Source organism: Epinephelus fuscoguttatus, linkage group LG7 (genome assembly GCF_011397635.1).
Source record: "Epinephelus fuscoguttatus linkage group LG7, E.fuscoguttatus.final_Chr_v1".
Lineage (NCBI taxonomy): Eukaryota > Metazoa > Chordata > Actinopteri > Perciformes > Serranidae > Epinephelus > Epinephelus fuscoguttatus.
In genome coordinates this window covers 16,417,238-16,444,763 of record NC_064758.1, presented here as the reverse complement: position 1 = coordinate 16,444,763, position 27,526 = coordinate 16,417,238, and the positions used below count along the sequence as shown (strand labels likewise).

General features: G+C 39.9%; 1 protein-coding gene across 2 annotated transcripts; it reads right to left on the bottom strand.

The window, feature by feature from the left end:
- Positions 1-4,803: 4,803 nt before the first annotated feature.
- arih2 (ariadne homolog 2 (Drosophila)) lies at positions 4,804-26,351 on the bottom strand. Of its 2 annotated transcripts, none has more exons than XM_049580121.1 (15): positions 26,210-26,351; positions 21,225-21,776; positions 17,697-17,764; positions 17,424-17,496; positions 15,267-15,408; positions 14,054-14,175; positions 13,287-13,396; positions 11,442-11,559; positions 11,171-11,221; positions 10,948-10,969; positions 10,243-10,394; positions 9,548-9,691; positions 8,839-8,907; positions 8,611-8,736; positions 4,804-6,579 (listed from the first exon to the last, which is right to left on the bottom strand). In XM_049580121.1, the coding sequence occupies exons 2-15, from the start codon at positions 21,489-21,491 to the stop codon at positions 6,508-6,510; spliced, it is 1,536 nt and encodes a 511-aa protein (XP_049436078.1). In that variant the 5' UTR covers positions 21,492-21,776; positions 26,210-26,351; the 3' UTR covers positions 4,804-6,507. The 2 variants fall into 2 exon arrangements, with proteins under 2 accessions (XP_049436078.1, XP_049436079.1); XM_049580122.1 differs by having other exon boundaries at positions 21,225-21,757; positions 26,210-26,345.
- Between the last annotated feature and the right edge of the window lie 1,175 nt (positions 26,352-27,526).

Here is a 27,526-nt window from a genome sequence, read left to right as displayed (position 1 = left end):
GTAAATTTACAAATATAAAATCTTAAAACCTGTATTTATTAAGGAAATAGAACAATACTTGTCAATGATTTCTTCTGCACCATCTTTAAAATCTTTAACTGAACTTTTTGTCACAAGTCCTTTGCATTTTTATTTCTACATTAATTAATGATAGATTTGTTTTGCTTTCATTGTCTTCCTGTTTTGTTACTGTTTTTAGCTTTGTTTTTATCAAAACTTCATTTGTATGTGCCTCTGATCATGTTCTGTTTCTGCTCAAATTGTATGTTAAAAGTTTGAAATTAAGATTTTGGAGGGGGAAAAAACTCAAGTTAAAGTAGCAATACCAAAGTGCAAAAACAGGTAACGAGTAAAAGACCTGCATTCAAAATTGTAAATACTTAGACAAGTATTAGCATCAAAAGTATGCATTTAATATTTCAAAATATATTACATCAAAAGTAAAGTCGCTCATAATGCAGAATGGCTAATTTTAGAATACACTATATTATATTTTATTATATTATACTATATTATGGTTTAAAATTATTAACGTTTTACTGTAGCTGGTAAAGGATAAGAAAATTTTAACTACTTTATGTACTGTTGGGTAGTTTATTCTAATATAATACATCATAATTTATTAGCTGATTGTATTTAAATGTAATTAATAGTCTGAATCTGCAGAGTAACTAAAGCTTTTAAATCAATGCAGTGGAGTAGAAGTACAAAGAAGCATAAAATGGGATTACTCATGTGAAGTACAAGTACTCAAAGTTGTGCTTCAGTACAGTACTTCAATGTAAGTACTTAATTACTTCCCACCACTGTTAAAAATAAACAAGTGTATCACAGATCCCTCTGCTGTGTTATCAACATAAATAATAACTGACCTAATGAGATAATTTAAATAGCTGTGGCCAAACATGTATTGCATCTAAAAATAATAGTAGCTAAAAATACATTGTATCTCCAAAAACTATATCAGACTGTATTCTGGGCTGTCTTTGGAAAGAGGTTGGTGGATTTCAGGTCAGAAATGCAAAATGTGCCCCCCTCTATCTAAACAAATCGTATTTGACAGTGGCTCCCAAACTACAGCCCGTGGATCTGTTTTTCTAATAGGAAGTGCCTCCCTGTCCTGCTTTGGAGTAAACACTTGAGGGTGCAGTGCTCCTCACACTCCACGTTACTGTGTCAAGGTGAAACTGGGTCACACGCATAAGGCCTGGCACAGCGGTGGCTGATTTAATACCACCTTGGCACGCAGTTACACATAACTATATTAGGCTGCAGCAGACACCCTTGGCCCTGCGAGATTCAGTGGGTGCCAATCTGAGAATGTCAGAGGTGGCCTGAGTTTCTGCAGCATGTGTCAACTCCACAGTGACTGTAAAGAAAAATAATCATTATAATGAATATGTAGACTGACTTTACCCTGCTGAGTGGTACACTGAGTACTTACGTTAGACGGCTGGGGCTTCATTACAGCAAATATCCTGACTGCTTGTCCTGTCTTAACTTCAATTTCAAAGATACAGTTGAGGACAAAATTATTAGCCCCCCTACAAAAATGTCATTGTTTTAAAAGTATTCCCCAAGTACTTTTAAACAGAGCAACACATTTTTAACACAGCTTTTTTAGACATCCTAGTTTTATTTTGGATGCTTACATTATTTTAGTTTGCACACAGAAATCAAAATATTCCACAAAAAAACAAAAAATACCAGGGTCAAAATTATTAGCCCCCCGGATCCTAATATTCAATTGTGTATCCTTTTTGCTGGATAACAGCCTGCAGTCGTTTGTTGTAGTTTTCAACAAGTCTCTAACACTTCTTTTGAGGAATCCCAGCCCATTCTTCTTTGGCAAATCTCTCAAGCTCCTCCAGATTTGATGGCCTTCTGGCATGGACATTCTTCTTTAGGTCACCCCACATATTTTCAATGGGATTTAAGTCAGGTTACTCAATTACATTCACTTTGGTCTTCTGGAGATAGTTCTTCACCAAGAGAGACGTATGTTTTGGATCGTTGTCATGTTGGAAGACGAAGCGATGACCTAGACCCAGTTTTACCGCTGACTGCTTAAGGTTTTCTTTTAAAATCTCCACATATCTTTCTTTGTTCATGATTCCTTCCACCTTGACAAGATTTCCAATTCCAGATGCACTGAAGCATCCCCACAGCATAATACTCCCACCACCGTGTTTCACTGTGGGGACGGTGTTCTTTGGGTTATATGCCTCTCCCTTTTTTCTCCAAACATAAGCAGTGTCTCTATGGCCAAAGAGCTCTAGTTTAGTCTCATCAGACCATAGGACACGCTTCCAGTATGCATAATCTTTCTCCAGGTTGTCCTGAGCATACTTAAGTCTGGCTTGAAGGTGTCTCTTCTTCAAAAGTGGAGTTTTTCTTGGTCTGCAACCTCACAGTCCATTCCTGTGCAGAGCTCTAGTGATTGTCTTCTTTGAGACTACGATTCCTGATGTGTCCAAGTCATTCACCAGTGTCTTGGCAGTTGTTCTGGGGTCTTTAGACACATCTCTCACTAGTTTTCTTTCCAGGGTCTTTGAAATCTTTCGCTTCCTACCTCTGCCAGGCTTGTTCTGTACTGTGTGGCTGTCTTTGAATTTCTGGATTATACTTCTCACTCCAGTTCTTGACACTTGGAAACGCTTGGATAGCTTTGTATATCCTTCTCCTGCTTTGTGTGCATCAATAATTCTTTTCCAAACTGATTTCTTTAGTTTTCGGCATGGTGCTTTCTCAACTGACAGCTCAATGACCCATACTGAGGCTTTTATACCATGTTTTAACTTAATTGTTGAGTGAAATCACCCGATTCACCTGATCACCTTTAAGTACATCACCTGTGAAGTTAAAACACATCATTGCACAAAAGTGGTTTGTGCAATGACTTAATAAATGGTCATTTCTTAAAGGGGGCTAATAATAATGTCCCCGGTCATTTTAGTTTTTTCTTAAATAATTTTGTTTTGGTGTGCAAATATAAATAATTTGTGCCTTCTAAAGAAAACTAGTAAGTTCAGAAATGCTATGTTGAAAATTCCTTGCTCTGTTAAAAAAGTACTTGCGAAAATCTTGAAGAAACTTCACATTTCACAGGGGGGCTAATAATTTTGTCCTCGACTGTAAGCAATCCCTTAACGTATGGCTGTCTCATTTCTTCAGTCGACACTCATCCCATGATGCCTGTATCTATGTTTAGAATCCACATGACATAGTGTACGTATGTTTGATCAGACTGTACCAGTGACTCAGTTACATGGACAAACCACACAGTTATCATGGACAAAAAAAGGCGAGTGTTCAGTTTTAGCTACGAGGAGTTGGAGGCACTAATCTTATCAGTGAAGTCGGGGAAACTCCACCTTTTCAGGAAGTTTTTCTCTCAGTGATTTGAATGAATTATTAATTTGAATGATCATGTATTGAAATTTAAAGCACCATCACATGGTTTCAGTATCCTTTAAATCATTATATTTTCATGGTTTTCCCCATCTGCACTGGCACTTCCATACAGACCTATTAACAGAGTTGCTGCAATTTTTTTTGGCAGTTTTGCATTTATTTTGAATTTAGAAGTCTTTGCCATCTTAACTCAATATTCCTCACTTGGGAAAATCTTTAAGTTAGGGACAGTTCTGTAACACCAAAAATTCCAAAGGTCATCCAAAACTGACATAAAATAGGGTTTCGGACTATTTAGGAAGATTCTATAATAAGACCTTAACTCAGGAGCTGATTAGAGGGCGTCAACATTGTTAAAAGTCCCAGCTGGTCAACTCTATATGACAGCTTTGGTCCTACAAGGGGGTCAGGGCTGATTTGAAACAGCAGAGGGCATGTTGAGCCATCTGTAACCCATGAAAGGCCTTTATTTTATATATTTGGAAAGAAATGTCAATATTAACACCAGCAACAAACATGTTATCTATCACAATATAGTCATAGCATTTAGTTTATGACTAAAAAGGCATGTTTAAGTGTGCAGTACCACTTTAGTAATCATAATAAATTCTTCCTAATCAAAATACAGTAAGAGTGTACCCTCATACCAACATTATGCTACAGTAATGATTTAGGGGTTAAACATTAAATCAGTTAAATGAAGTTCATTATGACCAATGACTCTGCCACTGTCTACAAAAACAAGGTGGTATTTATACATCTCGGCTGCTTTTTTTTAATCTCCAAAAGTAGGTCTCCAGGTGATTTTGCTGTTAGAAAATGTCACTAAAATTCTGGAGCTGAAACTCTTCATGTGTCATATGAACCTCCTGTTAAGGTACACGATGCAGGACTTTCCTAGAAGAAACTCTGAACCATCACTTATGACCCACTATAAGTGTGTGGAGATGTATTTTTCTGCAGAGACTCTGCCTGTTTTTCCTTATCTTTATCTTATTTTCTGTGTTCAGGATGTTTACGGGCATGTATCCCCCTAGCACTCAGGTGAGGTCAGGCTTGACAAACCAGTAGCAACCAGATGCCAGAGCGTAAACGGCAGGTATCCAAGAGACACACCGCTGACAAAGTGCAAATACAGATGAGGGCGAATCAGGGGTTGGTTTTTACTTTCACTGGAGAGCATGTTTAAAAACTGACAACTCTGCATAGTATACCTTTTAGAGAATATGAAATATTGCCCTGCAGGAAACGTTAACTCCTCATATTCTATACTTCATTTTTGGAAGATATCCCTGTATATGAACTTGACTCTCACAAAGTGAAATTAAGTTCAAAGACTTCAATCTTGTTTGTGCATGTGCGTGTAGAATAAACACACAAGAGACGGGCTCCGGTTTTAAAAACTCTCTCAGTAACTCTATTTCTGTATTAATGTACAACCGTTGAAAATTACAACAATTTTTTTTTGTATTTTTGTTTTTTTTTTCCCATTTTTTTTTAAACGATCTATCTATCAACAGCCATTTTCCAGAAGAAAAGTGAACAATGTGAGCAGGAAGAAAAGAGAAAATAAAGAGCAAAATAAAGTGAAGGGATGAATGTAAAGAAAGCGCAGAGAGCACGAGATGGAGGGGAAGGAGACAACTTAACTGTTAATGTTTAGTTTCTGCAGCGGAGTGTTTGAGCGTGAGTGTGTCAATGTGTGCATGGTATGTACATGCAAATGCTATGTGGATGTCGCTGGGTGCTGTAGTGTGTGGAAATGGCCGCGATTACACTTGCTGCTTCAAAACAACTTCATCTGATCAGCAGAGGTACAAATATTTTTATGGAAATCTGGCTCACACTGGTTTGGATCTACACTAACTGAACACAATCACGCAACATCAGTGTGAGAATGTAAAGATACAAAAGTGGGTTATTCAGTGGTTTCACTTTGACTATAATGACTAGCAACTATCTGCTGGCAGTAGTGACTGCAGTGGGTCAGGTTGGCTACTAAAATAAGAGTCGAGGTGTGTTTATTGTGAAACTGGCAACAAAATCTAAAAAAGCTGTCATTTAAACACACATTCATCTTATTCTTTAGTACTTTGTTTACACGAACATGCATCATACGTAGGAAAATACTGTATTTTGTTTATTTCAAGGGGTATGTGGGACTGTGACGTCACCATTTCTCCACAGTAAACACACCATATACATGTTTATGGCAGAAAAATACATAGAAAAAAGCACCTTCACAATAAAAGGGCTCCCTAATCTGCTATTGAGAGTACTTGATGAGCCTGTTGAGTTGCACCGGTCCTGACTGATATTAAAGTTTGTTCAAAACAAAGCCAGCAAAGTGACATGTTTCCTCTAGAAGTAACACACTCCACTCACTGACATTAAACCTTTCTTATCTACACGTCAATCAACCTTTTGCAGCTTGGAAGAAGTAACTACGAATCAATTTTTCCTGTGTTCAGGCTGATCCGGTGAGTACTACAGGTACAATTGCCAGCAAGTGTCATTATAGTCAATGTGAAACCACTGAAATCCACAATCAGCACAGTCTCCTTAAAGAAAATGTTTTCAATCTCCCACATCTTCCTTGTCTGCTGAACAAAAGCTTCTCCATCATTTGACCTTTTCTCTTAAATGATAATTCCAGCATCACAGAAATAACTTTTCAAAACAACAGCTCCTTTTAACAGGATGTTGCTTTTAGCTGCTCGTGTCAGTGTCTCAACGCTCACAGTGGAATAAAAGCACACCCACTGGTTTCAGACACATGACAAGACCTCAGAATTTGACCTGATCAGATCTAAACAGCTGCGTCAAGTGTAACCACAGTGAATGTGATGCTCTGAGCCAAAACATGTAAATGAGGTGAGGATGAGAGGAGGAAGGGGAGATACAATCGTGCCATTCTGTGACCCTGCAGCATTATGGGAATGAGAGGAGGGGAGAAGAAAGAAGCGATGAGCGAGCGTCAAAAGGAGGAGTCAGTATGACTGCACTGAGGGGTGGTCATGGAAGGAAGCAAAGGTGGGAGGCAAGGAGGAAGGAAGGAGGGAGATGCTGGTGCTTTGCAGTCGCGATGGAGCTTCAGGTGTCGTGGAAATCCTTCAGCAGCGTGCGTCGCCTCTGCTCAGCAATATGCATCTGATTCTCCAGATCCTGTAAAAACAAACAAACAATACACAAGAGTCATTAGTGTCAAAGTCACTTCCAAAAGAAAATGTGGACAAAGTGAAAAGTCAACTGTAATCCCTTGCCTATGCATCGTTCTTGAGTCCAGAGCCATGCAGACAGCAGCGCTTACAGCTAGGTGCTGATCTCAGCACGCTAACATGCTCACAATCGGCCTCATTTACTAATATGAGTGCAGAAACATTCTTACTCTGCCCATAAAATTTGTGCACATGCAAAATGATTGCTGGTTTCATGACACATGCGCACCGGATGATTTTGATCTCACCACCGTGCCTATGTTGATGACTCAGTATCATTCTAAATTGAGAGGTGCGTGGCCGCTATCTGCAGTCAACATGTTGCCATGCCCCCATTTCTCTATATAAGGAAATACATACACTCAGAGGTGTATCATGGAGAAAGCACTGAAGTTGAAGCAGTCTGACACACCAGTGTCAGACCGCTATGAGCGTCAGTGAAGTTCTCCACATTTCTCTTTTATATACCCTGCATGCATGTTAATGGGCGACCAGTTGACTAGTTGCCTACAAATGAACATATGCACAAATTCTATAAAATAAAAACTGGCACACTCCTTCATAGTACAATTTTCAAATTAAAAATTGATGAGGATGAAAGGATGCCAATTTCATAGTTATTTACTACATTTGACCAATGCATTACAAAATAAAATAATAAAATAAACAGTTGTAAATATTATCTGTTAAAGCCTTTTTAAATAATTACTGTTTAATACGTTGCATTTACGTTTATGATGTGTGTTTGCATTTTCTATGACAGCCAGGCCTTTAACATCTGTGCGTATGAACGGTCTGAGGCAGCTCTAATTTCGTTCCCAAAGAAGGAAAATATTAATGAATCCCAGATTTCTACTAAAACGTTCGTACCCACAGTGTAAGCACAGATTTGTGTGTACACACTGTCTGTGAATGTGGCCCAATGACAATGTTAAAATACTGATGTTTTTGTTTGTTTGTTTTTTTAAGATTATTTTTTGGGCTTTTGCCTGTGTGTGTGTTCACAATCTTAGTTTAGTGTGTTAGCTTGCTAATATGTGCTAATTAGCACTAAACACAAAGTACAGCTAAGGCTGATGGGAACATCAGTTTTGCAGGTGTTAATTCATAATCCAAAGTATTGGACAAACTAGAAAAGTGCACTCAGTAGAGATCTCCACCAAACAGCCTCTGGAGCTGATCCTGTCCCCTCTAGACAACACACGTGGCACAGCTTCAACTGATGGAATTGTCACATACAGTAAAGATGGTGATAAAGATAACAGGAGTTTTTTTTGCCATTGTGTATTGTGCTTAACTCTAGTGGATCATAATATATCAAAAATGAAATTAATCTGCAAATGTTCTGGTTCAAATGTGACCAAACTTTTCTATGGATGTTAGTTTTTGAGCCATAAAAGACGAAAATGTGGCCTGCAACAGACGGTAAGGCTTCTTGTTTTTAGCAGATCAGATTGCGAGAAAATGCCTTCTGCTCTATGCTTTTACGGTATGGCTCTGTTGATGATGTGCCGCCTTTACTGGCTAAATAAAGAAAACTTTAAAGATCTTTAACCAGCTCTGTATCATAAAAAGTGTAGGTAGGATATGTAAATGATGTATAGTAACATTCCCTCCATCCTGCCAACGCTCCTCCTTATTTGCTAGCAAAAATCTGTCAGATGACACTCAACTCTAGTGCTGCTCTACAGACTGTATTTCCTTATGTTTGTATGCCTGCTGCCACCACAGACACAAAGAGTAAAGAAGCAAATCATTTTGGGCCAGCTGGTCCAGTAGTTTGCAAGATTAGCTGTGGACAGACACATAAACTAACACATGCACACACACGACTAACGCCTGATCCCCTCCTGAATTAAACCTGATGAGATAATTAACTGTTTGACTTGACAATGGTGCTACATCAAGAGTCAGAGCTTCACCACAGAACTAACAAATTATTATCAAATATCATAACAATCCATTCAACAGCTCTTACCCCTCTGTCACTGGCGCTGAGCTCCCCCTCACCTCCCACGACTCCCCTCTCGTAGGTGTCGGCCCGCTCTACCTTCCACGACAGGTTTTCTATTTCTGCTTCCAGCTGGGCCTGCTGGTACTCAAACTGCAGAGGACAGACAAAAAGAGACAGTTAACACCCTCAATATAGTTACATATTATTTTACAATGTGTGTTCTGCAATAATGGACAGCGTGGAGTTTCTCACCAATTTCTTGCGTGGGCCGGACTCCATGTAATAGGCGTAAGGGTACGTGTACTGCAGTGTGTAACGACACTGGAAACAAAAAGACAAGACACAATTAGACTGTGTTAAAATAAAGAAAGGCACCTTAGACAATTACTGACATGTCCTTCCATTGATTTTACTTCATCACTGCTACAGATCTACTAAAGTCTAAATGTAATATACAAAACCTCAGAGGAATGTGTCACATTTTAAGTCATGACGTGCATATGACAGAACAGCCTTTTGAAATTGAGGAAAGAGAAAGTGAATCAGGTCACTTGTCCTTTTTTTCCAGAACAGTTTGCAACATGACAGAGGCGTGACAACACTGATAAACAAAGGTTTTCCTATCAGTGATCCAAATTTCTTGATTAAGTGCTGATGAATGAGTAACATTTGTAACACTCTCTTATGAGTGTGAGCTGCATGTCTGCACACTGCTTTGCGCACTCTGTGTTAGCAGCTAAAAGTTAGCCATCAGGCTCACTGCTCTCTGTCTTTATACTCTGAAATATTAACTAACTTGTCAGATAATTTCAACACTGTCTTTATAATTCAATCATATGCACAGTTTCAAGAATAAATCCAAAACAAAAACTCCACCTCCTACTCTCATTCTGCTTTTACCCTCTTCCTCACATTATATAATCTAGAACACACACACAGTGGCAGTTCAGTGTGTGAGTACCTTAGCCAGTAGCTTTGCAGCGTTATGCAGGTACTGCCAGTCGATCCAGGTTCCCAGGTTGTTCATCACTCTCTCCTGGATCTTCTCCTGGATCCTCTGGTATGTCTGAGCCTCCAACTGCAGAGACTTGTTGTGATTCTCCCACTGGTGGGGTAAACATTTAAATAAATAAATAAATAAATGAACAATAAAAAAGAATGAAATACTGAACAAATATTTCTCCTGCAGGTCTAGAGCTATGCTTGATTTAAACTTGTCTGTTTAATAAAATGTTCTCCTTACATGTCTCAGACAGTGTGTTGTGATACTATTGTGCCCAGAATGGCCGGACACAAATGTCACTAACATTTCTTACACAAACAGTGCAGGACAAAATCTGTTATGTGTTAATCTCACTGAAGTCTGAAAAATGAAATAATCTTTCATCTGGTTTAAGTTTTTTTGTAAAGCAGGGTTTTAAAACTTAGAATTCCACCCACAGATTTCCCCACCGGTCTCAGCATTTGGGTAAAAACAACAACAAAAGCAAAACTTTACAGGTAGAAAAGGTGTTTGTTTTTGTCTGAGGAAATGAACACAATCTGCAACGTTTTTTACCCTCTATTCTTATCCAGGAAAGTGTTTTATGAAGCATTTTGCTCTTAATTAAGATTTGTTTTTCGAGCAAGATATACATGAGAATCTAAAAACCTCACCCTCTCAAAGTAGAAGAGGTATTTCTTGAGGGCCTCTCTGGCCTGAGCCTGCTGGCTCTGGTTGACTATATCAGGGTTTTCTTTGTAGCGGCTGCACTCGTAGTATTCACTGCCGTGAGTCTTCCAGTCACCAAGACACATCCAGCAGAAGTCTTTCAGGAGACAAAAAACACACATCTATGGACCCCCCACTACATATACATGCATTATACAGTATGTAGAGAAAGTGCAACATGTAGGGTGAGCTCAGTTAGTCAGTCTACAGCCAGTCTAAACTGTCTGATATTGGCTGTGGTTATCATATTTTTCCTTTTCACCAGACAACCAACCACCGTTCAGTTGACTAATAAGGAAGAAGCTGGTAAATGGGGCACATTGGTTTAACAGTGATCACAAAAAAAAAAAATCTCATTGACTGAGAATTTTAGGCTTTTTGAATATATATTTGGGTACTTAGCTATGTTAAGAATAGTGGTCATTAACATTAGCCAATAGCTACAATAAAAAAATATACCAACTTTTTTTGAACCCTGTGTCTACTGTCACTTAGAATTTCTTAAAAGCTTAGTCCAACTCGTCTCATAATTATAGCTGCTCTCTATGGATGCATTGTGCCACTAGGTGGATGCAAAGGGCCTCTCAGAAAAGTGAGTTCATGCTTTACTGGATCATACTGAAGGTGTGAAATTTAGACAAGATACTTACCGTGTTTGCACTTGGAGCATTGCTGAAATAAACACAGGCACAGGAGGAAATGAAATTAGTGAACCAGAAACCAGACACAACAACCACCACCAGCATAAGTTATGTTTTGAGAGACTTAAGCAAGTGTCAATCTATTAAAGACAAGGACTTCAGCTCTCAGGTCGGAATATATTTTTAGCATTTCCTGTGTTCTGAGAAAGGGTGATGTTCATCTATGACTCACCATGTGATTGCACCCTCCATTTTTCTCAATGCAGATATTGCACTTAGGACACTAGAGGAGAAAAACACATACAAACATGATCAAACTGGGGCAGTACAGATAAAATGTAATGGGAATCTTTATGTCTTCAAACACTGTCTCCATCCTGATTATCTACGTTCATGTGTACAAAACTACAGTGTGTGTGGAAATATGTTGACACACCAGTGCTTGTGTATGTGCATGGCTGTATGAGCGAGAGTGTGTGTGTTCACGTATAGATCCATCATACATCTTTAGTGTGTGCACTGATGTAGTTGGCTGTCTCCGAATCATCTGCACATTTGGTCAGCCATTTCCGGATCGTTGCACAGTCTGTAGGTGCGTGGTACATCTGACGGCATTTAAAACTACAACAGAGGAACAGAGACAGAAAATACAGCCATAAGGACAAATTCTGAAATCATAATATGTTCAGTTTATTTGTTTCACACACAAAAAATAAATCAAAAGAGATAATAAACATAAAGCACATTGAGGGTGTGGTAGCAACCTGTAATGGTTTATTTAAAAACCACACACCAAGGACATATAAAAGGTAAAACATAAACATGGAGGATAACCAGTACCTTTTAAATATTAGAGTTAAAGAAATTCATATAAAATAAGTGTAGAAGTATACTTAAAAAAGGGATAATATACAGAGAAATAGGAAACAGTGCAATATTTACAGTATGAACAATACCGGTAATGGTTACAACAAAGGTCAGTTATAGAGCTTAAATAAATATGGGAACTTTGTGTGCAAGAGTCGTTTAATTTCTTTAAACACGCTATCAGCTGTGTGGCCATTTGTAAACCAACCTGACTCTTCATTCAACTTTTATTAATTTGTTCTGATCTTAAGCTTGGATAGTATCTTCCTCTTACTGGCTCTTTGTCCAACATGTAACTTATTTTTGGACTGGATCAAAAGAACATTACAACCTGACAGTATGATTTTCAATACTGTCAAAATACAGATGCTGTTCTTTCTATTAAACTCATATGGAGATGTTGTATTGAGGATGTATTATATGTTGTATATAGCACGCGCCACCAGAGGTCAGTCTCTACTGGCAGAACAGGCAGCTGAGCTGGGAAATATGATGACTGCTAGTGGTTGGGATGACTTTACAGGACTGTAAACAATTAGCCAGCTACGGCACAGTGAGACCGCGTGGAAAAACAGCATATTTTCACATTTAACTCGGAGAATTAAAGGTTTATTTCGACCAAAACAGAGTTGATGATTGTTGGAACAGTGGAGAAACTAACCAAGATGGTTTTGGTGTGTTTTATTTTGTTTCTGCCAAGTTTGAGTGAAATGTATTTTATGATAAGTTTAAGGTCTAGTGTGTAGGAGTTAGTACTATCCAGTGGTGAGCTTGCAGATTCCAACCAATTGAAACTTTTTCAGGGTGCCAAGTCTGTAGGAAAACTACCAGGGCCATCACGAAAATGCAAATGGTCGTATCCAGAGTCAGTGTTTGAGTTGTCTGTTCTGGGCTACTGTAGAACAATACGGCAGAGTCCGTGGAAGAGGACCCTTTCAGTATGTAGATATAAAGGGCTCATTTTAAGGTAATGACAACACAACAATTCTTGGTTTCAGGTGGTTATACACTAATAAAAACATAGTTATGGATATTATATTCCATTTCTGTCTCAATCCTACACATTGGACCTTTAACAAGGCAATTAAGCCAGTCTCAATTTAGTGAAAGAGAAAAACGTAAATTCAGAAGTTATATGGCTGTTTTCTTCTGTGTAATATGGAAAATAGGTGTAAGAATATTAACTTTCTTGACACTGTGTGAGCTCCTTTGGTTTATTTAATGGACTAAAAAAGTTAAGAGAGCATGGGGAACACAGCTTAGGGGGGCAGGTTTGCACACAAATACCTTCATATATCATTTACCCTGGTAAATGTCAGGAAGGCATGACGGTGTAAAAAAAATAGATGCCAGCCAAACCTAACTGTAACTGTTTTATACCATAGTCAAGCATCAGTAAAACTGGTAATACTGTAGTTTTTGTGAAATTCTTAAAGTTAAAGATGAATTCAGTGTGCTCTTTTTGTGTGTGGGCATCCTACCAGAAGACTTCACTGCAGCGGCTACACTGCACCCTGCGCGCCCGGGGCTCCTGCACCTTGATGACAATGGGACAGTCTGCACCTGGACACAACTGCAACTGGAAGTGACTCTGTGGGACAATGAGAGAGAGACGAAGGTTAAGTAAAATAAAGTATGCCATAAAATTAATTGATGCATCATGATAATGATCATTATAATTGTCAATCCCTGAATGCTGGTTGCTAAAAGTTGCTTTGGATCAAGTTTTTGCAGTGAAGAGGGTTTTTAAAGGGTCAATTCAACCCTATCTGTGGATTATCCAGAGTACCAGGGGCACTAATTCTAAAAAGAGGTGTGCTTAAATTAAATTTTCCCCATATTATTAGGACCACAATCGAGTTCCATTCATATCAATTTTAGGCAGGAATCTCAAACAAAACCTGGGTAAAAAAACAAAATATTTTCCCTTGAACTTTGGGTGAATGATTCTCCAAGATAGCACAAATGTCTAATTTGAGACATCATCATGATCTTGAATAGATGTGGATGGAAAACCAGCTGGTGAGGCAGACACTCGAGTGATAAAACAGCGAGGATTATACAGATTTCATGCTGTGTGAAAGAGATTCCAAAATTCACTTGTTGGGGGAAAAACACACACACACACACACACACACACACACACACAGGGGCTTACTGAGTTTTTCTTTCCTTCTCACTCCCTTTTCACGTGCCTCTGATTTCTGGCTGTACATTCAGCATCTGAGCAAACAGATTCAGCACACACCTCAACGTAGTCTCTGAAGAGGTAGCGTCTGTATTTGTCCTTCAGCTCCTCTCCAGGCAGCAGCGGCAGGACAAAGTCTTCTGGCATCTGAAGGGAACAGTCCTGAGCCATACACGAGATACCTGAACGCGCGCACACACACACACACACACACACACACACACACACACACACACACACACACCCTTTACTAAGATTCACGGACAGGGTATAGTGAGAGCAGCAATGTGTACACAAACTGCCCTACAATGGCTGCAACTGTTGTTTGTGTTTTGTTTTGTTTTTTTACCAATAAACGACATCCATCATTTTCACTTGTTTACTCCAGTGGTGTTTGATTTAGGCGGGCTGGTTTCTAGTGTTACAGTGACCCAGAAACTGGACCAGGGTCGTCTTTCATCATTGACGTGTCCTTCATACAGTTGATGGAAGAACACTTATCAGGCTCAGAAGCACTTGGTTATGTGGACCGACATTATCGGAGAGCCTCGTAGAAAGTAGCACAGGGACGCACAAATACTCTTGCACACATACAAAGGCACTTGTGTTCCCACACACTCAAAACTAGAGGACAGGGAGTCTGGATAACTGTATGCACTTTACCACACACATACAGTATACTGTACAAACTGATCTGTGTACACACCCACACTTCCATCTGCTCTCCTGCTGACATAAGCACACTTTCAAATAAACACACACACTAATAATCATATGTAGGAGGATGCCTGCCAGGTACATTTTACACCAGATGGGAGTCATCAAAACCTCATTTTACACCTCCCTTATCTTCAAAGTCAGAAGTCACTCTTGGATTTTACACACACAAACATGTACACAAATATGGACGACCTGGGCACAAATATCCAGCCGGAATCTATGGTGTTTTTCTGTCATTAAAAAACAGTATCATTAAGCAACTGATAAAGCTTGCCTCGTTAAACTAAATACCAGACTGCAAACCCTGGTGGTCTGTCAGGAAAGCATGGGCTGAAATAAAACTTCCGTAAGGATCAGAGGCTGAAACTCTGAACTCTGAACACCAGCACATAAATACAAGAACAGACATACAGATACATGAACAGACACTTGGGAACTCACAGCAAACAAAGTGTGACTCACCCACTCTAATACCAGCTTTGATGACTATACACACACACACACACACACACACACACACACACACACACACACACACACACAGTCTGCTCACCCACTCCCATGCCATCTTTGACCAGGACAGTGCAGTGCTGCTCCCAGCATGCTTTGCAGAAGGAGTGCTGGCAGGGCAGGGCCAGCAGGGATTCTCTCCGTACGACCTGTAGACACACACCACACTGGAGGGACTGAGGGGCCTGGAACACATGAACACAAGAGTCATGAATACACTATCAAACCGAAACTACAAGCTAGTAGAAGAGCTTCTTACAACAACAACAAAAAAAAATCAACTAGCTAAACCACAGATTTGTCTGATAAAACATATTAAGCAACTGAAAAGCTGCAAATCAGAACAGAAGTACAGAAAGTTGTTGCATAGAGATGATACACCATCTCATCTAGTCGCACTGGTGTGAACCGGCAGATTTTTAGAATGTTGCCGAATGGCTGCAAGTAGATGTCTGTTTCAACTCTTGTTGCTAATCTTTGGACCAAACTGGGTATTAATGACCGATGGGAACAACAACTTTTGAAAATGGTCCAGTATCAAGCAACACCTCTTCAGACACAGCAGTGAAACAGGCTATAATGTAATGTTCAGGGATGTTCACATGTCAATTTATGTCCACTAAAAGTTCTTGTTCTTGCCACTGACAGGCTCATATTGTTATCATCAGTGTCTGCCAACAGTATGGAAAGATGTCACTACAGATAAGACCTATTTGTTTAATCAGAAACAGACCCAGAATCATTATTTCCAAACCTACCAGAATACTACAATAAACAGTAATTTTATCATACTAAAACACACTTCAATCAATGTCAACAGAAAAAAAAACCTCACACCAGCCGTCTTGGTCTTTTCACTGTTCCATCACTTTGATTTGGTTAAAATAAACCCTTACTTCACTCAGTTAGATGTGAAAATATGCTGGCTCTGTACAGGCTGAAGTTACTGTCTATTTGAAGCCTGGTCTGTCTGATGTTTCTGATAAAACAAAAAGGACCTTAAAAAGGTCTATCTCTGTAAGGATCCTTTACATGTTGCCAGACACTGATAATAACAATCTGAGCCTGTCAGTGGCAAAACAAACACTTTTAGTGGATGTAAATTGATGTTTTGCAGCTGCTAGCTGCAGCAGCCTGGCTTACTACTGGACCAATTTCAAAGGTTTTGGTTCCTGTTAGTGACTTATAAAACAAAACATGGGAAATCAAAATCCAAGTTCCCCTTTAAATGACTATTTTTCTGTCAATCATCTAATTACTTGACTGTTTTTTTTTCACTATTAGTGGATTATCTGATGCATCGCAACCAGATAGAAATTTGTCCTTAAAGTTACTTTGCTGTGAATGTGGGATTCCAGGCTCAAACCACCCATATGTACCCACAGTGAACAATGTTGTCAAGGTTTTTATTTATTTATTATGACTTTCACACAGTGTTTATTAAAGCATGTATAAGGCCTAAAAGGTTTTTACTCAAAGTAGTGTTCACACAAAGGAAGGACGAATGCCAAAAGAACCAGCCTAGTGACAAATAAACTGTTTTATAGTAATTCTTAAGCCTGATTTATGGTCCTGCGTTAAATCAACGACGTGCCGACGTCGTTGCCGTGCCGACGTCGTTGCCGTGACGCCGTCGTGAACCCTTCGAACTTCTCCGTCACTCCATTTCGTCGTGGTGCAATTCACCGCCAGAGCGGTAGGGGGCTGCATTCCTTTCCTGAATGGTTATTGTCGTCTCTAGTTGATTCTTTGTTTAGCTTCCGGCTTTTCCGGTCACAGTGAACAATGACGACCGAGAGAGAGAGAATCTTGCTGGAGTTGGAGTTGTTGGATGTCGAAGAAATTATGTTAATACTGCAACATCTACATCGCAAAAGAAGATGTTTAAAGATGGCGGGGATGGCGCAATCTGGAAATACGGAACCGGAAATGCGTTGCTACCAAGCAAACCAATCACAGCCCTCTCGGTCTGCGCTGGGTCTGCGTCGCCTCGACGTGTAGTTACATTTTTTGGGAGGTGCACGTCAGGCTACGACGGGGGCTACGGCGAGCCTCCTGCGTAGCCACGTACCCTACGACGTAGGTACGTCGTTGATTTAATGCAGGACCATAAATCAAGCTTTAGCATGCTCACAAGATGTGAATGACATATTAAATCTGAATAAAAAGGTATGAACAAAGCACGTGGCCTGTTACTCACAGTGACTGATCTGCAGGTGCTGCTGGGCTGGACCAGAGCGTCCGCTAATAGCAGAGACGAGTTGGACTTATATCTGTGGGGAACATGGACAGAACCAGGGTCATACGAGGACGATAGACATAAAATATAAAACTGCAAGAGAATGAGACAGTAATGAAAAAAATGGGGAAAAAAGGCAGACAGAGAGCCTAAATTAAAGAAAGAGAGACGGTTGATGACAAATAAGGACTGCAAGAGAAAAAGACAGGAGCAAAGAAGCAGCAGGAGACATACCTGTCCAATATCTGTGAAACCTGCCAGTGAAGATGCACCAGGATCAGTTTTGCTACCGCAGGTAAAACCTGAGGGAAAAAACAGAGAGGAGACAGATCGCTTAAATTTTGCTTCAGTGACACGAGTGACTCGGCTGTCTTGAAAGTCAGCTAATCTGAAATGATACACAGCTCTCATATCCCCAGTTTGCCTGTTAGAAGTGAATAATATGCTGACTCTACTTCCTTCATGAGAGGGAAATGCTTCACGACTCTGAACCTGCTGTAAACACTGATAACACAAGGTTCCTGTTCACTACAGAAGAAACTTGTCAACAATACAATCATGACAAACTGTATCAGTGATAATTGATATAGCTGAGTAATTGTTTGTTTGTTAAATCCAGCTTCTAATATGTACACATTTGATTTGCTTTGGTTTTGTACTGTTGTAAACTGAATACCTTCTGCTTTATTGATCTCTGGCAAGACATTATAAGCTATTTCAAGACATCACTTTTTGTGATATTATTATATAGACTACAAGATTCTGCAATCAATGAAACACACAAAAGGTAGCTTTGTCTATAGGCTAGTACAAACAGTATTCTATGCAAGACACTGTTTCAACACAAAAAGCTGCGCTGACTCCATTAACACCTCTCTGTCTTGATAAATTATCAGCCAGAGGAACTGAAATGTAGTTCAGGCACAAATGTCCCTGCTGATGACTTGATATATTCTATCACAGCACAGTCAGTATTAGACAATGCAAGACGATAACTCTATAAAGATGATATCACCTAGCACTAAAGGCCAGACATCTAAGGCTCATATTAGTCAACAATTCAATGACTAGGAAGTTCTCCCTTCATTTACCTATAGCCATCAAGAAACGCACAGCTGCTCCTCTAGGAGCTGCTCAGTCCTGCTAACCCCAGAATGTAGTTGTGCTGTGCAGCTCCCAGGTGTGATTATGTATAATTCTGTACAAGTGTGAAGTAGGGTGCTCCAGCATGCAGACTCAGCAAAGTTACCCTGAATAGACCTACTCATTGGCCTTTTAACAGCAGACCTTTTGGCTTGTCATAGCAGGAAAAGCACAGGTGTTACTGATAACATTAATGATGGCTCAGCTCTGTTCATGTGTCCCATGACAGTGACAGTGAGTCTGCGTGCACAATAATACAGCACCATGAAACAAGAGCAGCTACATGGAATTCAGCCACCATTAATTTTAATATTTACACCTGTGCTTTTCCTTCTGTGATAAGTCAAAATGTCCTCTGTGGAAGGGGCCTATTGTGAGGCATGAAAGGCCATGTTCAACATGATATAACCTCACCGTTAGTCAGCCTCCTTCTGTCTTGCTGTAAAAATGCATCAATATTAATGTGTGCACTCAGAACAATGTAAACTGTCTGACTAAGATTACAATTTGCCTGTTGTGAGGCTGGGATTTTTAAATAGAAACATAACCTCAACTAACAAAGTGCAGCTATGAACTAAATAGTTTGATGAAGTGTTATTTTTAGTTTTAGACTTGCAAATCCAACAAATGCATTAGCAACTCAGGTAGTAACTATCAGGACTCACTGTACATCTCCACAAGTAGTCTGGTTTTACTTTGGAAACTCACTTGACAACCAACACTAAACGCTGGGACATCCTTTTTTAAGATACTTAATTTATTGTACAACCTAGCAACAGTCTTGCTTACACACCGACTGAAAGACAATGAACACCACTGTCTGAAAAATGACCAACATATAACTAAACCTGAAAACTTTCCCTCTTGCTTTATTGTTCTATCTGTGCTCAAGTGTCATTTGCGTTTTGGAAATACACTCAAATCAGAATGTCTTAAAGGTGTCGTTCTACTGTCGACTAGATGTAAGCTTTCCCACAACAACAGCATATGCCCTCACAAACCCAATTGAGTAAAATATGTACACAAAATATAAATGTTATTAAGTCAACATCTGTCACCTTCAAATTCTTCTGCAATCACTTATTCAAATTCTAATTTTGCAAGCCTGAAAGAGTAATTTAATTAAAGGTGCTCAGTGCAGGAATTACTATTTTATTACCATTAGTGAGCTTTAATGAAATCACTATTTAATGCTTGTGCAATCCTCTTATGACAGAAGCACAAAAATATGTCAATTAGAACAACTGAAATGTGCATTTATCTCTACTCATGAACAGTATGAGCATAGTTTAACCTGCTGGGACCAATCCAGGCTTCCTGCACATTTCAAATCTCCATAATTTTCCAGACTTCTCCATAGAGTTTTCGCAGTTAACATGTCAATTACATTCAGATTATGTATGCTATTATGTTGTCAAATAACTGCCAGAAGATTGAAGCCTGGTACTGTACTATTAGCACAAAACCCAGACAAGCTCATCCCCTAAAATACAAAACAATTAATATTAGTGTACCCTACATATTTTTAGTCTCTTTAATAAATAAGAACTAAAAATGAGTTGAAAAAAGTAAGCATCGTTTTCATAGTGTCTCTGCAGCCTTGTTTATTCACCGTGTCCATGGAAACAACAATGAATGCAGTCATAAAGGTATGTTTTCTATGCAGAGAAGGTTCTGTCTGTTTACTGTTCTGATAAATATATCACTGCACAACTCATAAATGTTCAGCCAAGCTTAATATTTGGTTATGGCGGCTTGGTTGAGATGGTATGTACACTGTGTATACAATTCAAAGATACTGCTGCATTTTCTTTCAAGCTAATTTGGTTGCGTCTATCTGCATTTGATTCAGTTATAAGGCACTTGGGGCTGTTTTGCAGGCTGTGATGTACAGGCTCGGGGTTGCTCTGCGTAGGAGTGTGCGTTCAGTCACATGCCATACTTCGTTTCTTTCTTTTGACGCCATCAGGCCTGCTCTGGCCTGCACTCTTTCACATGGTGGTAAACATGTTGGCGGCACTGGCTGACTGCTCAAAACACCATGAAAAACACTCTGCTGGTATGATGGATTTATTTTTAGAAATTCTCAATTTTGTATTTAAGACAACAAAATAGGGCAGTAGTCTGAAAACAAATTGTCTTATCATACTCTTTTGTATTTTCTGTGCTTATCAAGATGTGGAAATTACTAAGATCATATTCCATACTTTTTCACACTGCATAAGAACCCTGCCAATCAGCGTAACCAGACTCTGTCCGTTCCACTTTGCATGATTTTCTGAGGGAAAAATTACATCAGCATGGCTCTTATTACTGTTTTGTGCAATACACCGCCAAAAGCCTTATTTTGTTTTGTGAACTGCTGGTCATATAAAGTGTACGGTGACCTGTAAGGCCAAAGTTTGAAAGCCAGGTCTGTCTGAAAGGTTACAAACAAAATATGACGGTGACCTTTACCAATCTATCCGACTTTACAGACACATCTTATTAGCACACTGTTCTTGCCAAGAACTACTCTCAGATCCTGTTTTTGCAAATTCCGCGATGAAAACATTTAATTTCATTCTCACGATTATGACAAAGGAGTATCACACAACCCAGCCACAGACACAAGCTCACCTTCAGCGCAGCAGCCACAGTGTTAACCTCCTCTGTCAGCACCCTCTGACTCTCTTTGTACGTCAGACAGGTGAACAGGTACTCCTCTGGGTCGAAGGAGTCAGCGCCCTGTTGCTCCACGTCGCTGGCCACGCCCTCATAGTAGCCTGCGATGTCACCCTGATCCTCCTCTTCTCCTCCATCATCCTCATCTTCCTCTTCTTCAGAGTTGACCCCGAAGTCTTCCTCGTTGCTGTCCGACGCCTGGCTGTTCATGTCCACAGACATCCAGTCGATTGAATCAACCACCCGGACAGGTAGACGGTCCGCCTACCTGTCGGATCCAAGAGGTCCAATTGGCTAAAATGGCTCGTTTGAAGCTCCACCACCCTGTTTCTCCCTGCGGCCCTGTTCCACCTACTCGTGTCACTGCTCAGAGACACACTGCCTTCCTGTCTGTCTGAGACGCGTGCTCAGCGCTCTCAGCAGCAGCGGAAGAAGCAGAAGAAGTCACACTCCCCGTCACTCATTTGGAAATCTGGTTACAGGGTGATCTGAGGAGAAAAAAACAGACTGAAGAGGAGGAAAGGAAGGAATAAATACGAAAACAAGGAACAGAAAGAGAGAGAAAGAGGAATAATGAACGTAAAAGAGGGGAGAAAAAGAAAAAACATACATACTGTCAGTGATCAAAGTTGCTGAATATTCTTAATTTTTTTTATAAATTGCATGTAACTGGGTTATGTCTTAAGGGACTGATAAAATGTTCTCTGCCCTTTCTTTGCTAATTTATTTTCTATATCCAAATTTACAACACACTGGTAATCTAAATGGTTAGTTTGTCACCTGAAAAAAAAAATGTAATAAAGTGACACAACAGCTCGTGGCCTGGCTCAAAATCTCCACCTGAAATAAAAGATAAAGTCCGCACACCAGAAACTGCTCCTTGAAAATTTATTCACGTTACGTTTCGGGCTCCTGCCCTTCATCAGACAAGTCAAAATCTCCACCTCCCACCTAGTAAATTCTTGCTAATGTAGCATACATCTGGGCATTTCTTGCATGCACACAATACATATACTATGCAGCTGGAACACACTACATACTCAGTCTGATGTCATACTTAATATGAATAGTATGTGAATATGCGATTCCAAAAACAACGTCTGTCTGTCATTTCGTTTTCCCAGTAACCAATCACCTCCACAATTGGCTGAGAACCTAAGAGAGTGCACTGTCGAGTGTAAACTCTTGAAATCTAACGGGCACAATTATTAGTAGTGCATTATGTGCGCACTGTGTAGCGTATATAGAAGTGACCACCGAGTGGTTGTTACACCGCTGAGTGGCATGCTGGATACAGCTCGCTCTCCATTGCTCATAGCACATTAAAGAACAGATAAAGGAAGAGAGACAAGGGATATGACATTGTAGCAAACACTTTGACTCTTGGAATTAACACTTTTTTCTCGGGAATAACCGGATCCCAAATAACTAGCTGTCAGCAAATGTGATTGATACACAAACGCCGCTAGGGCACGCAACTATGTCTTGGCAGATGTTCTGCTCAGTCGGGACCATGGACTTTAAAGATGGGTGACATGACAGCTCCCCTGAAATGGAGCCAAAACATCTCAATTGCCCCCTGGTGGCTGGTTGCAGATTGCATTCAGCAGATGGGAAATGGGCCAAACGGAAAAAATCAAGTACAGGTCAAACGTATTTTTCCCGAAGATGATTTCTGTCAGTTTGGGTAGCCGTTTTACAATTATGTATCGATAAATGTTCATTTTTCTATTACATTCGGTTTTAACTAGTTATTTGGTGCTGTAAAAAAGGGGGTGTGATGTCATGATTGACAGCTGTGTTGTTGATCAGTGTGCTTGCTACTGAGTCAGGCCAATGGCACTGAGATGGGCGGATGTATGGGCTGGAACGATACCATCAGCGGCAGCGTCCATATCTGGGATATTCTGGCTTCATTTTTGTACAGTGGAAGAAGTGCAGATGTGTCGCCCATCTTTATACACAGTCTATGCTCCGGACCCAAAGAAGTGCAGTGTCAAGTGTGAAGTTGTTTGGATTACCAATTCTCAAGACAGCCGCAAACAGCAATAGCTGAGGCCAAGCTATTGGCCTGTTCAGGACAGGCATGTTTTGAAGGGGCACTGCGCTAGTATCGTACATTATTAATCTATTAAAATCCCATCTCTATGCAATTAACAGTCTTGAATGCTAGGAATACTGTAGACTGTGTCCAACTCTACTAAACACATTTGGGAGCACTCTTTGGGAGACGCCTTAATACACTTTGACTGAAAGGTAGTTAAGTAACTGGTGAATTTTTATATTAATTTGTCCACGTGGCATATAGATGAAAATGTTAATGACTAAAAAACAAAAAACAAACAAACAAAAAAAAAAACCAGAAGCTGGGTGGCTGTCAAGTATGTGCTAGTGTTGACTTTGGATTATGCAAAAAGCTACAAACACATTAGGTAGTGACTTGAGTCCAGAATGTCTCTTATTTTCCACAAGTAATATGTCTACTGATGGTGACAACTCTGGCAGTGGTGCTCAGAAACCACCAGTGGAGGGTGTCAACATTTGTTTCCTGTTCTGCCCACAAATTACACACCCTTTCAGGAAAAAATAAATCAACCACTCAATAGATTCTGTAGTAATTTTGCAATAGATATTATGCAAATCCTGTCACAAATTTTTAATTTATCTCTTCTTAAACATAATTTCTTTGCATAACATATTCTGCAGCAGGGCTACACAAGCTGCCAGACAGCTGTTGCTAAACTTTTGGCTGGGCCTGCTTCACCTGCCTTTTCTACTTAGCAGTTGACCTTTTATCACAGATTATGTCATATAAAATTCAGCTTTATTGGCCAAGTATTTGTACACATGTAAGGAATTTCATTATGGTTTTAAGTTACTCTTGTTGTACTTTGATGCAGTTCCAAGCACAGTTTATAGAAAGACAGAAATAGATGTACAAAGTTGGAATGTACTGCTATGACAATGGCTCCTAAATTTTCTTTACTTGCTAGACATTGGGGCCTATTGACAAACTCTTAATCGTCTCTGCGGGCTAGAATACAAGCCGGCCATGATCTAAAGACCATGGGATGTGACTGATTAGGTCCAAGGTCCCTCCCAGCATGCACAGTCAATCACATCACAGCTACACCAACCCTTTTCACCATTTGACTCGCCACTTTTCTATGCTATGAAAATTTAAAATCCTCCTCCCTACTTCCTACCAAATGATGCACTTTTTCTGTAGTTATCGCTTTCAGAATGAGAATCCAATTTCTGTGACTACTTCTGCTCCCCCATGTGTGTTTCTAGCTTCAGACTGAACTTCACAAAGATAGGATTTTAAAATCAGCTCTTGTTCATATATTCTGTAATTTTGGATCTAACTTCACTGTAGATCTGATAAACCTGTGTGGGATGCAAGGCATGGGTTAAAGCTTAAAACATGATTTGGAGGATTAGTTGAACATGCTTTAGCCTTGGGGGTGAAGAAAACAAACTGTAACCGTAGTAAACTTGGTGACAAAGAGGAAAGTAAGATTGGACACATAACAGAACAGGAGAGCCTGCCTTAGTTGCAAAAACCAAAACAACTGCAAGCACACAACAACAAAGCCATAATGCATGACCAGACTCATAAAATAAATGTCGGCATGGGGTAGGCAAACACACCTGGACATGTCCTTAGTTTACAAATGTAATCACTGTGGGGGTTGTTTTATTGATCCCCAAAATGTGAGAAGGGATTTTTTTTCAACACATATACACACTTCAAAAAGACTTGAGAATGTCAAATTAAAATGATCACGGTACTTAACATCATCCTCACAACTAGACCTGGGATGTTACATACCTAAAGCAGATTGTGTGGTATTTAGTATCTTGCTTTACCTTTGACAGAGCAATCAAATTCATCTGAAAGTAAAAGTGCATTGTGGAAAGTAGATTCCTAGCATTGCTGTGCAGCACTAGGTGTCATGCAAAACTACATGCCCTTGTTAGATCCATTGTTTTGTCCCCACTGTTTTTTCTGAATGCGGATGGGTACATTGTGTTTCCTCATTACCAAAACGTGTCTTCGCACCGTGCAACATGGGTTTAAGAATCCAGTAACTCTGAACGTCAAAAACACAGAGGATGATACAAACTTTGACAAAACACTGGCCCTAAGGATGCTTAATACGACATGAGATTTGTATCCACCGTGGTCGACAGACACCGGCTCAAACCCGTTTGCTGGCACCGGGGATCAAATGTGACTTCGCAAATATCCACCTGGATAAAAAACAAGGTTAGACGGGGAAAGCCAGCCAGCCAGCCGGCCCCGGTGCCAGCCCAGCGACAGACGAATGCTCGCATTCCGCCCGGTCCAGGCTAAAAATAGGCAGCCAACTGGGTGACACACATCTTGCTAGGCTAATGTATCACAGCGACTCAGCACAGGTTTGATAACACGTCTTGGGGGATGGGACGTAAGAGCTTGTGGAAGAGATTAAGCAACGTAAAAAACGTCTTGGTTGTAGCTCGACATTGACTTTACGGCCCGACTTCAGTCTAGAAATAAAATAACAGCAGTGAAGTCCATGCACAGAGCGACTAGCCAATTTACCGTTAGCTACATTAGCTTCGTGGCTAGCGTGCTAGCAGTTATATCCAGTAGCGAAGTAACGGCATGCCAAACCCACGAGTTTAACGAGTTAAATTTCTGGGTGCTTTTAGAGCAGACTAGCAAATGCCTTTAAGAAAAAGTTAATTTTGTACTCAAAGGAGAATTTACAACATAAGAGCTGGCACGGTTAGCCACCCTCTTATCGTTGTCTCCCGCTGTGCCGCCGCCTCTCACACACTCTAGTCCGCGGATTGAGATGTAAACAAGGCCCTCTGGAGCTCGGGAGGAAACAGACACATTTATAAAACTGTTGCGTTAATTTCCGCTGGTTAAAGTCTGTGTGATTTACCTCTCAGAGAAGCGTCGGCTGTGCCCACGTTGACACCCAACAGTGGTTTTTATGTGGGGAAATCCACAGAGCGATTTACACTATTCGCCTGGCTGGTAGGCGGAAGATAGACGGTTACAGAGGTACTTATCAATGACGTCACTTCCGCGTTTCTCATGCCAGCCTCCTCTCTCTTATAGGATATGAAGCAGTTTGACTCAGTGCATTACCGCTGTCCATTAATACTTTATCACTTACAAGGATGGAGCAACATCTTTTAACTTCTTACAGACATCCATATACTGCACCAGTTTCAGGAGTTATTTTCAGAGGTGGGACCAAGTCATTGTTTTGCAAGTAACAAGTCATAAGTCTTCGCACCCAGGGTCCCCAGTCAAGAGAGACAAGTGACAAGTCAAGTCCAACCTCCTAAACTTTGAATACTGAGTCCTAAACAAGTCATAATGCACTTTTCACCAAATGTAATGTCATTTTGACAACATAGTAATAATACATTTACAAATATCATGAATACTTCTTAAAATTTGTATGTGCTGAAACACGTTTGTAGGGGAACAAGTGTGATTGAGCCCTTTCATAAAAAGAAGTGTTGACATTGCTCTTACATATAATATAGCACCATTAACCCATACTACAATAAAATTACTATGATGTTAAAATTGGCCTCAAGTTAGCGTTCTTTATGCAACTTCAAATCTCAAACAAAGCCAGAAGTTGTTGCGTCTCCATCTGTAATTTTTGACCCCCTTGTTTTGCTTACTGCAATTGGTTTTTTTTTTAATGAACACCAATAGTTTTTGTACAGAAACAAAATTATCTTTGATATCATTTTTTCCAAGTGCTACTCAACAACATGACATTGGTTCTTCATATTGCAACTTCAGTGTATTCTGTCAAGAGAATGAAGTGTCCACTTGCTGGGAATGAATAGCGTTAATGCTGGTTGTTCAGGACATAAAAGGAAACTAACTGATTCATGGCGCACTTTTTAAATAACATACTTTTAATCTCTGGGCTTGGGGGAAGGTATCAGCTATTTTCAAGTCAAAAGGCTCAAGTCCAAGTGAAGTCACGAGTCACTGGTGTTAAAGCACAAGTCGAGTTGTAAGTCTTATTTGATTTTGTGAAGTCTAAAGTCATCAAATTTGTGACTCAAGTCTGACTTGAGTCCAAATCATGTGACTCAAGTTCCCACCTTTGGTTATTTTAATGTGAAGTAAACCTTACAACCAGAATTTACCTTGAATTAGTTGCAGGTTAGGTAGTTAGTTCCCAGTGTGCACACATCTACATCACAAAAACCAGAAAGAAAAGTGT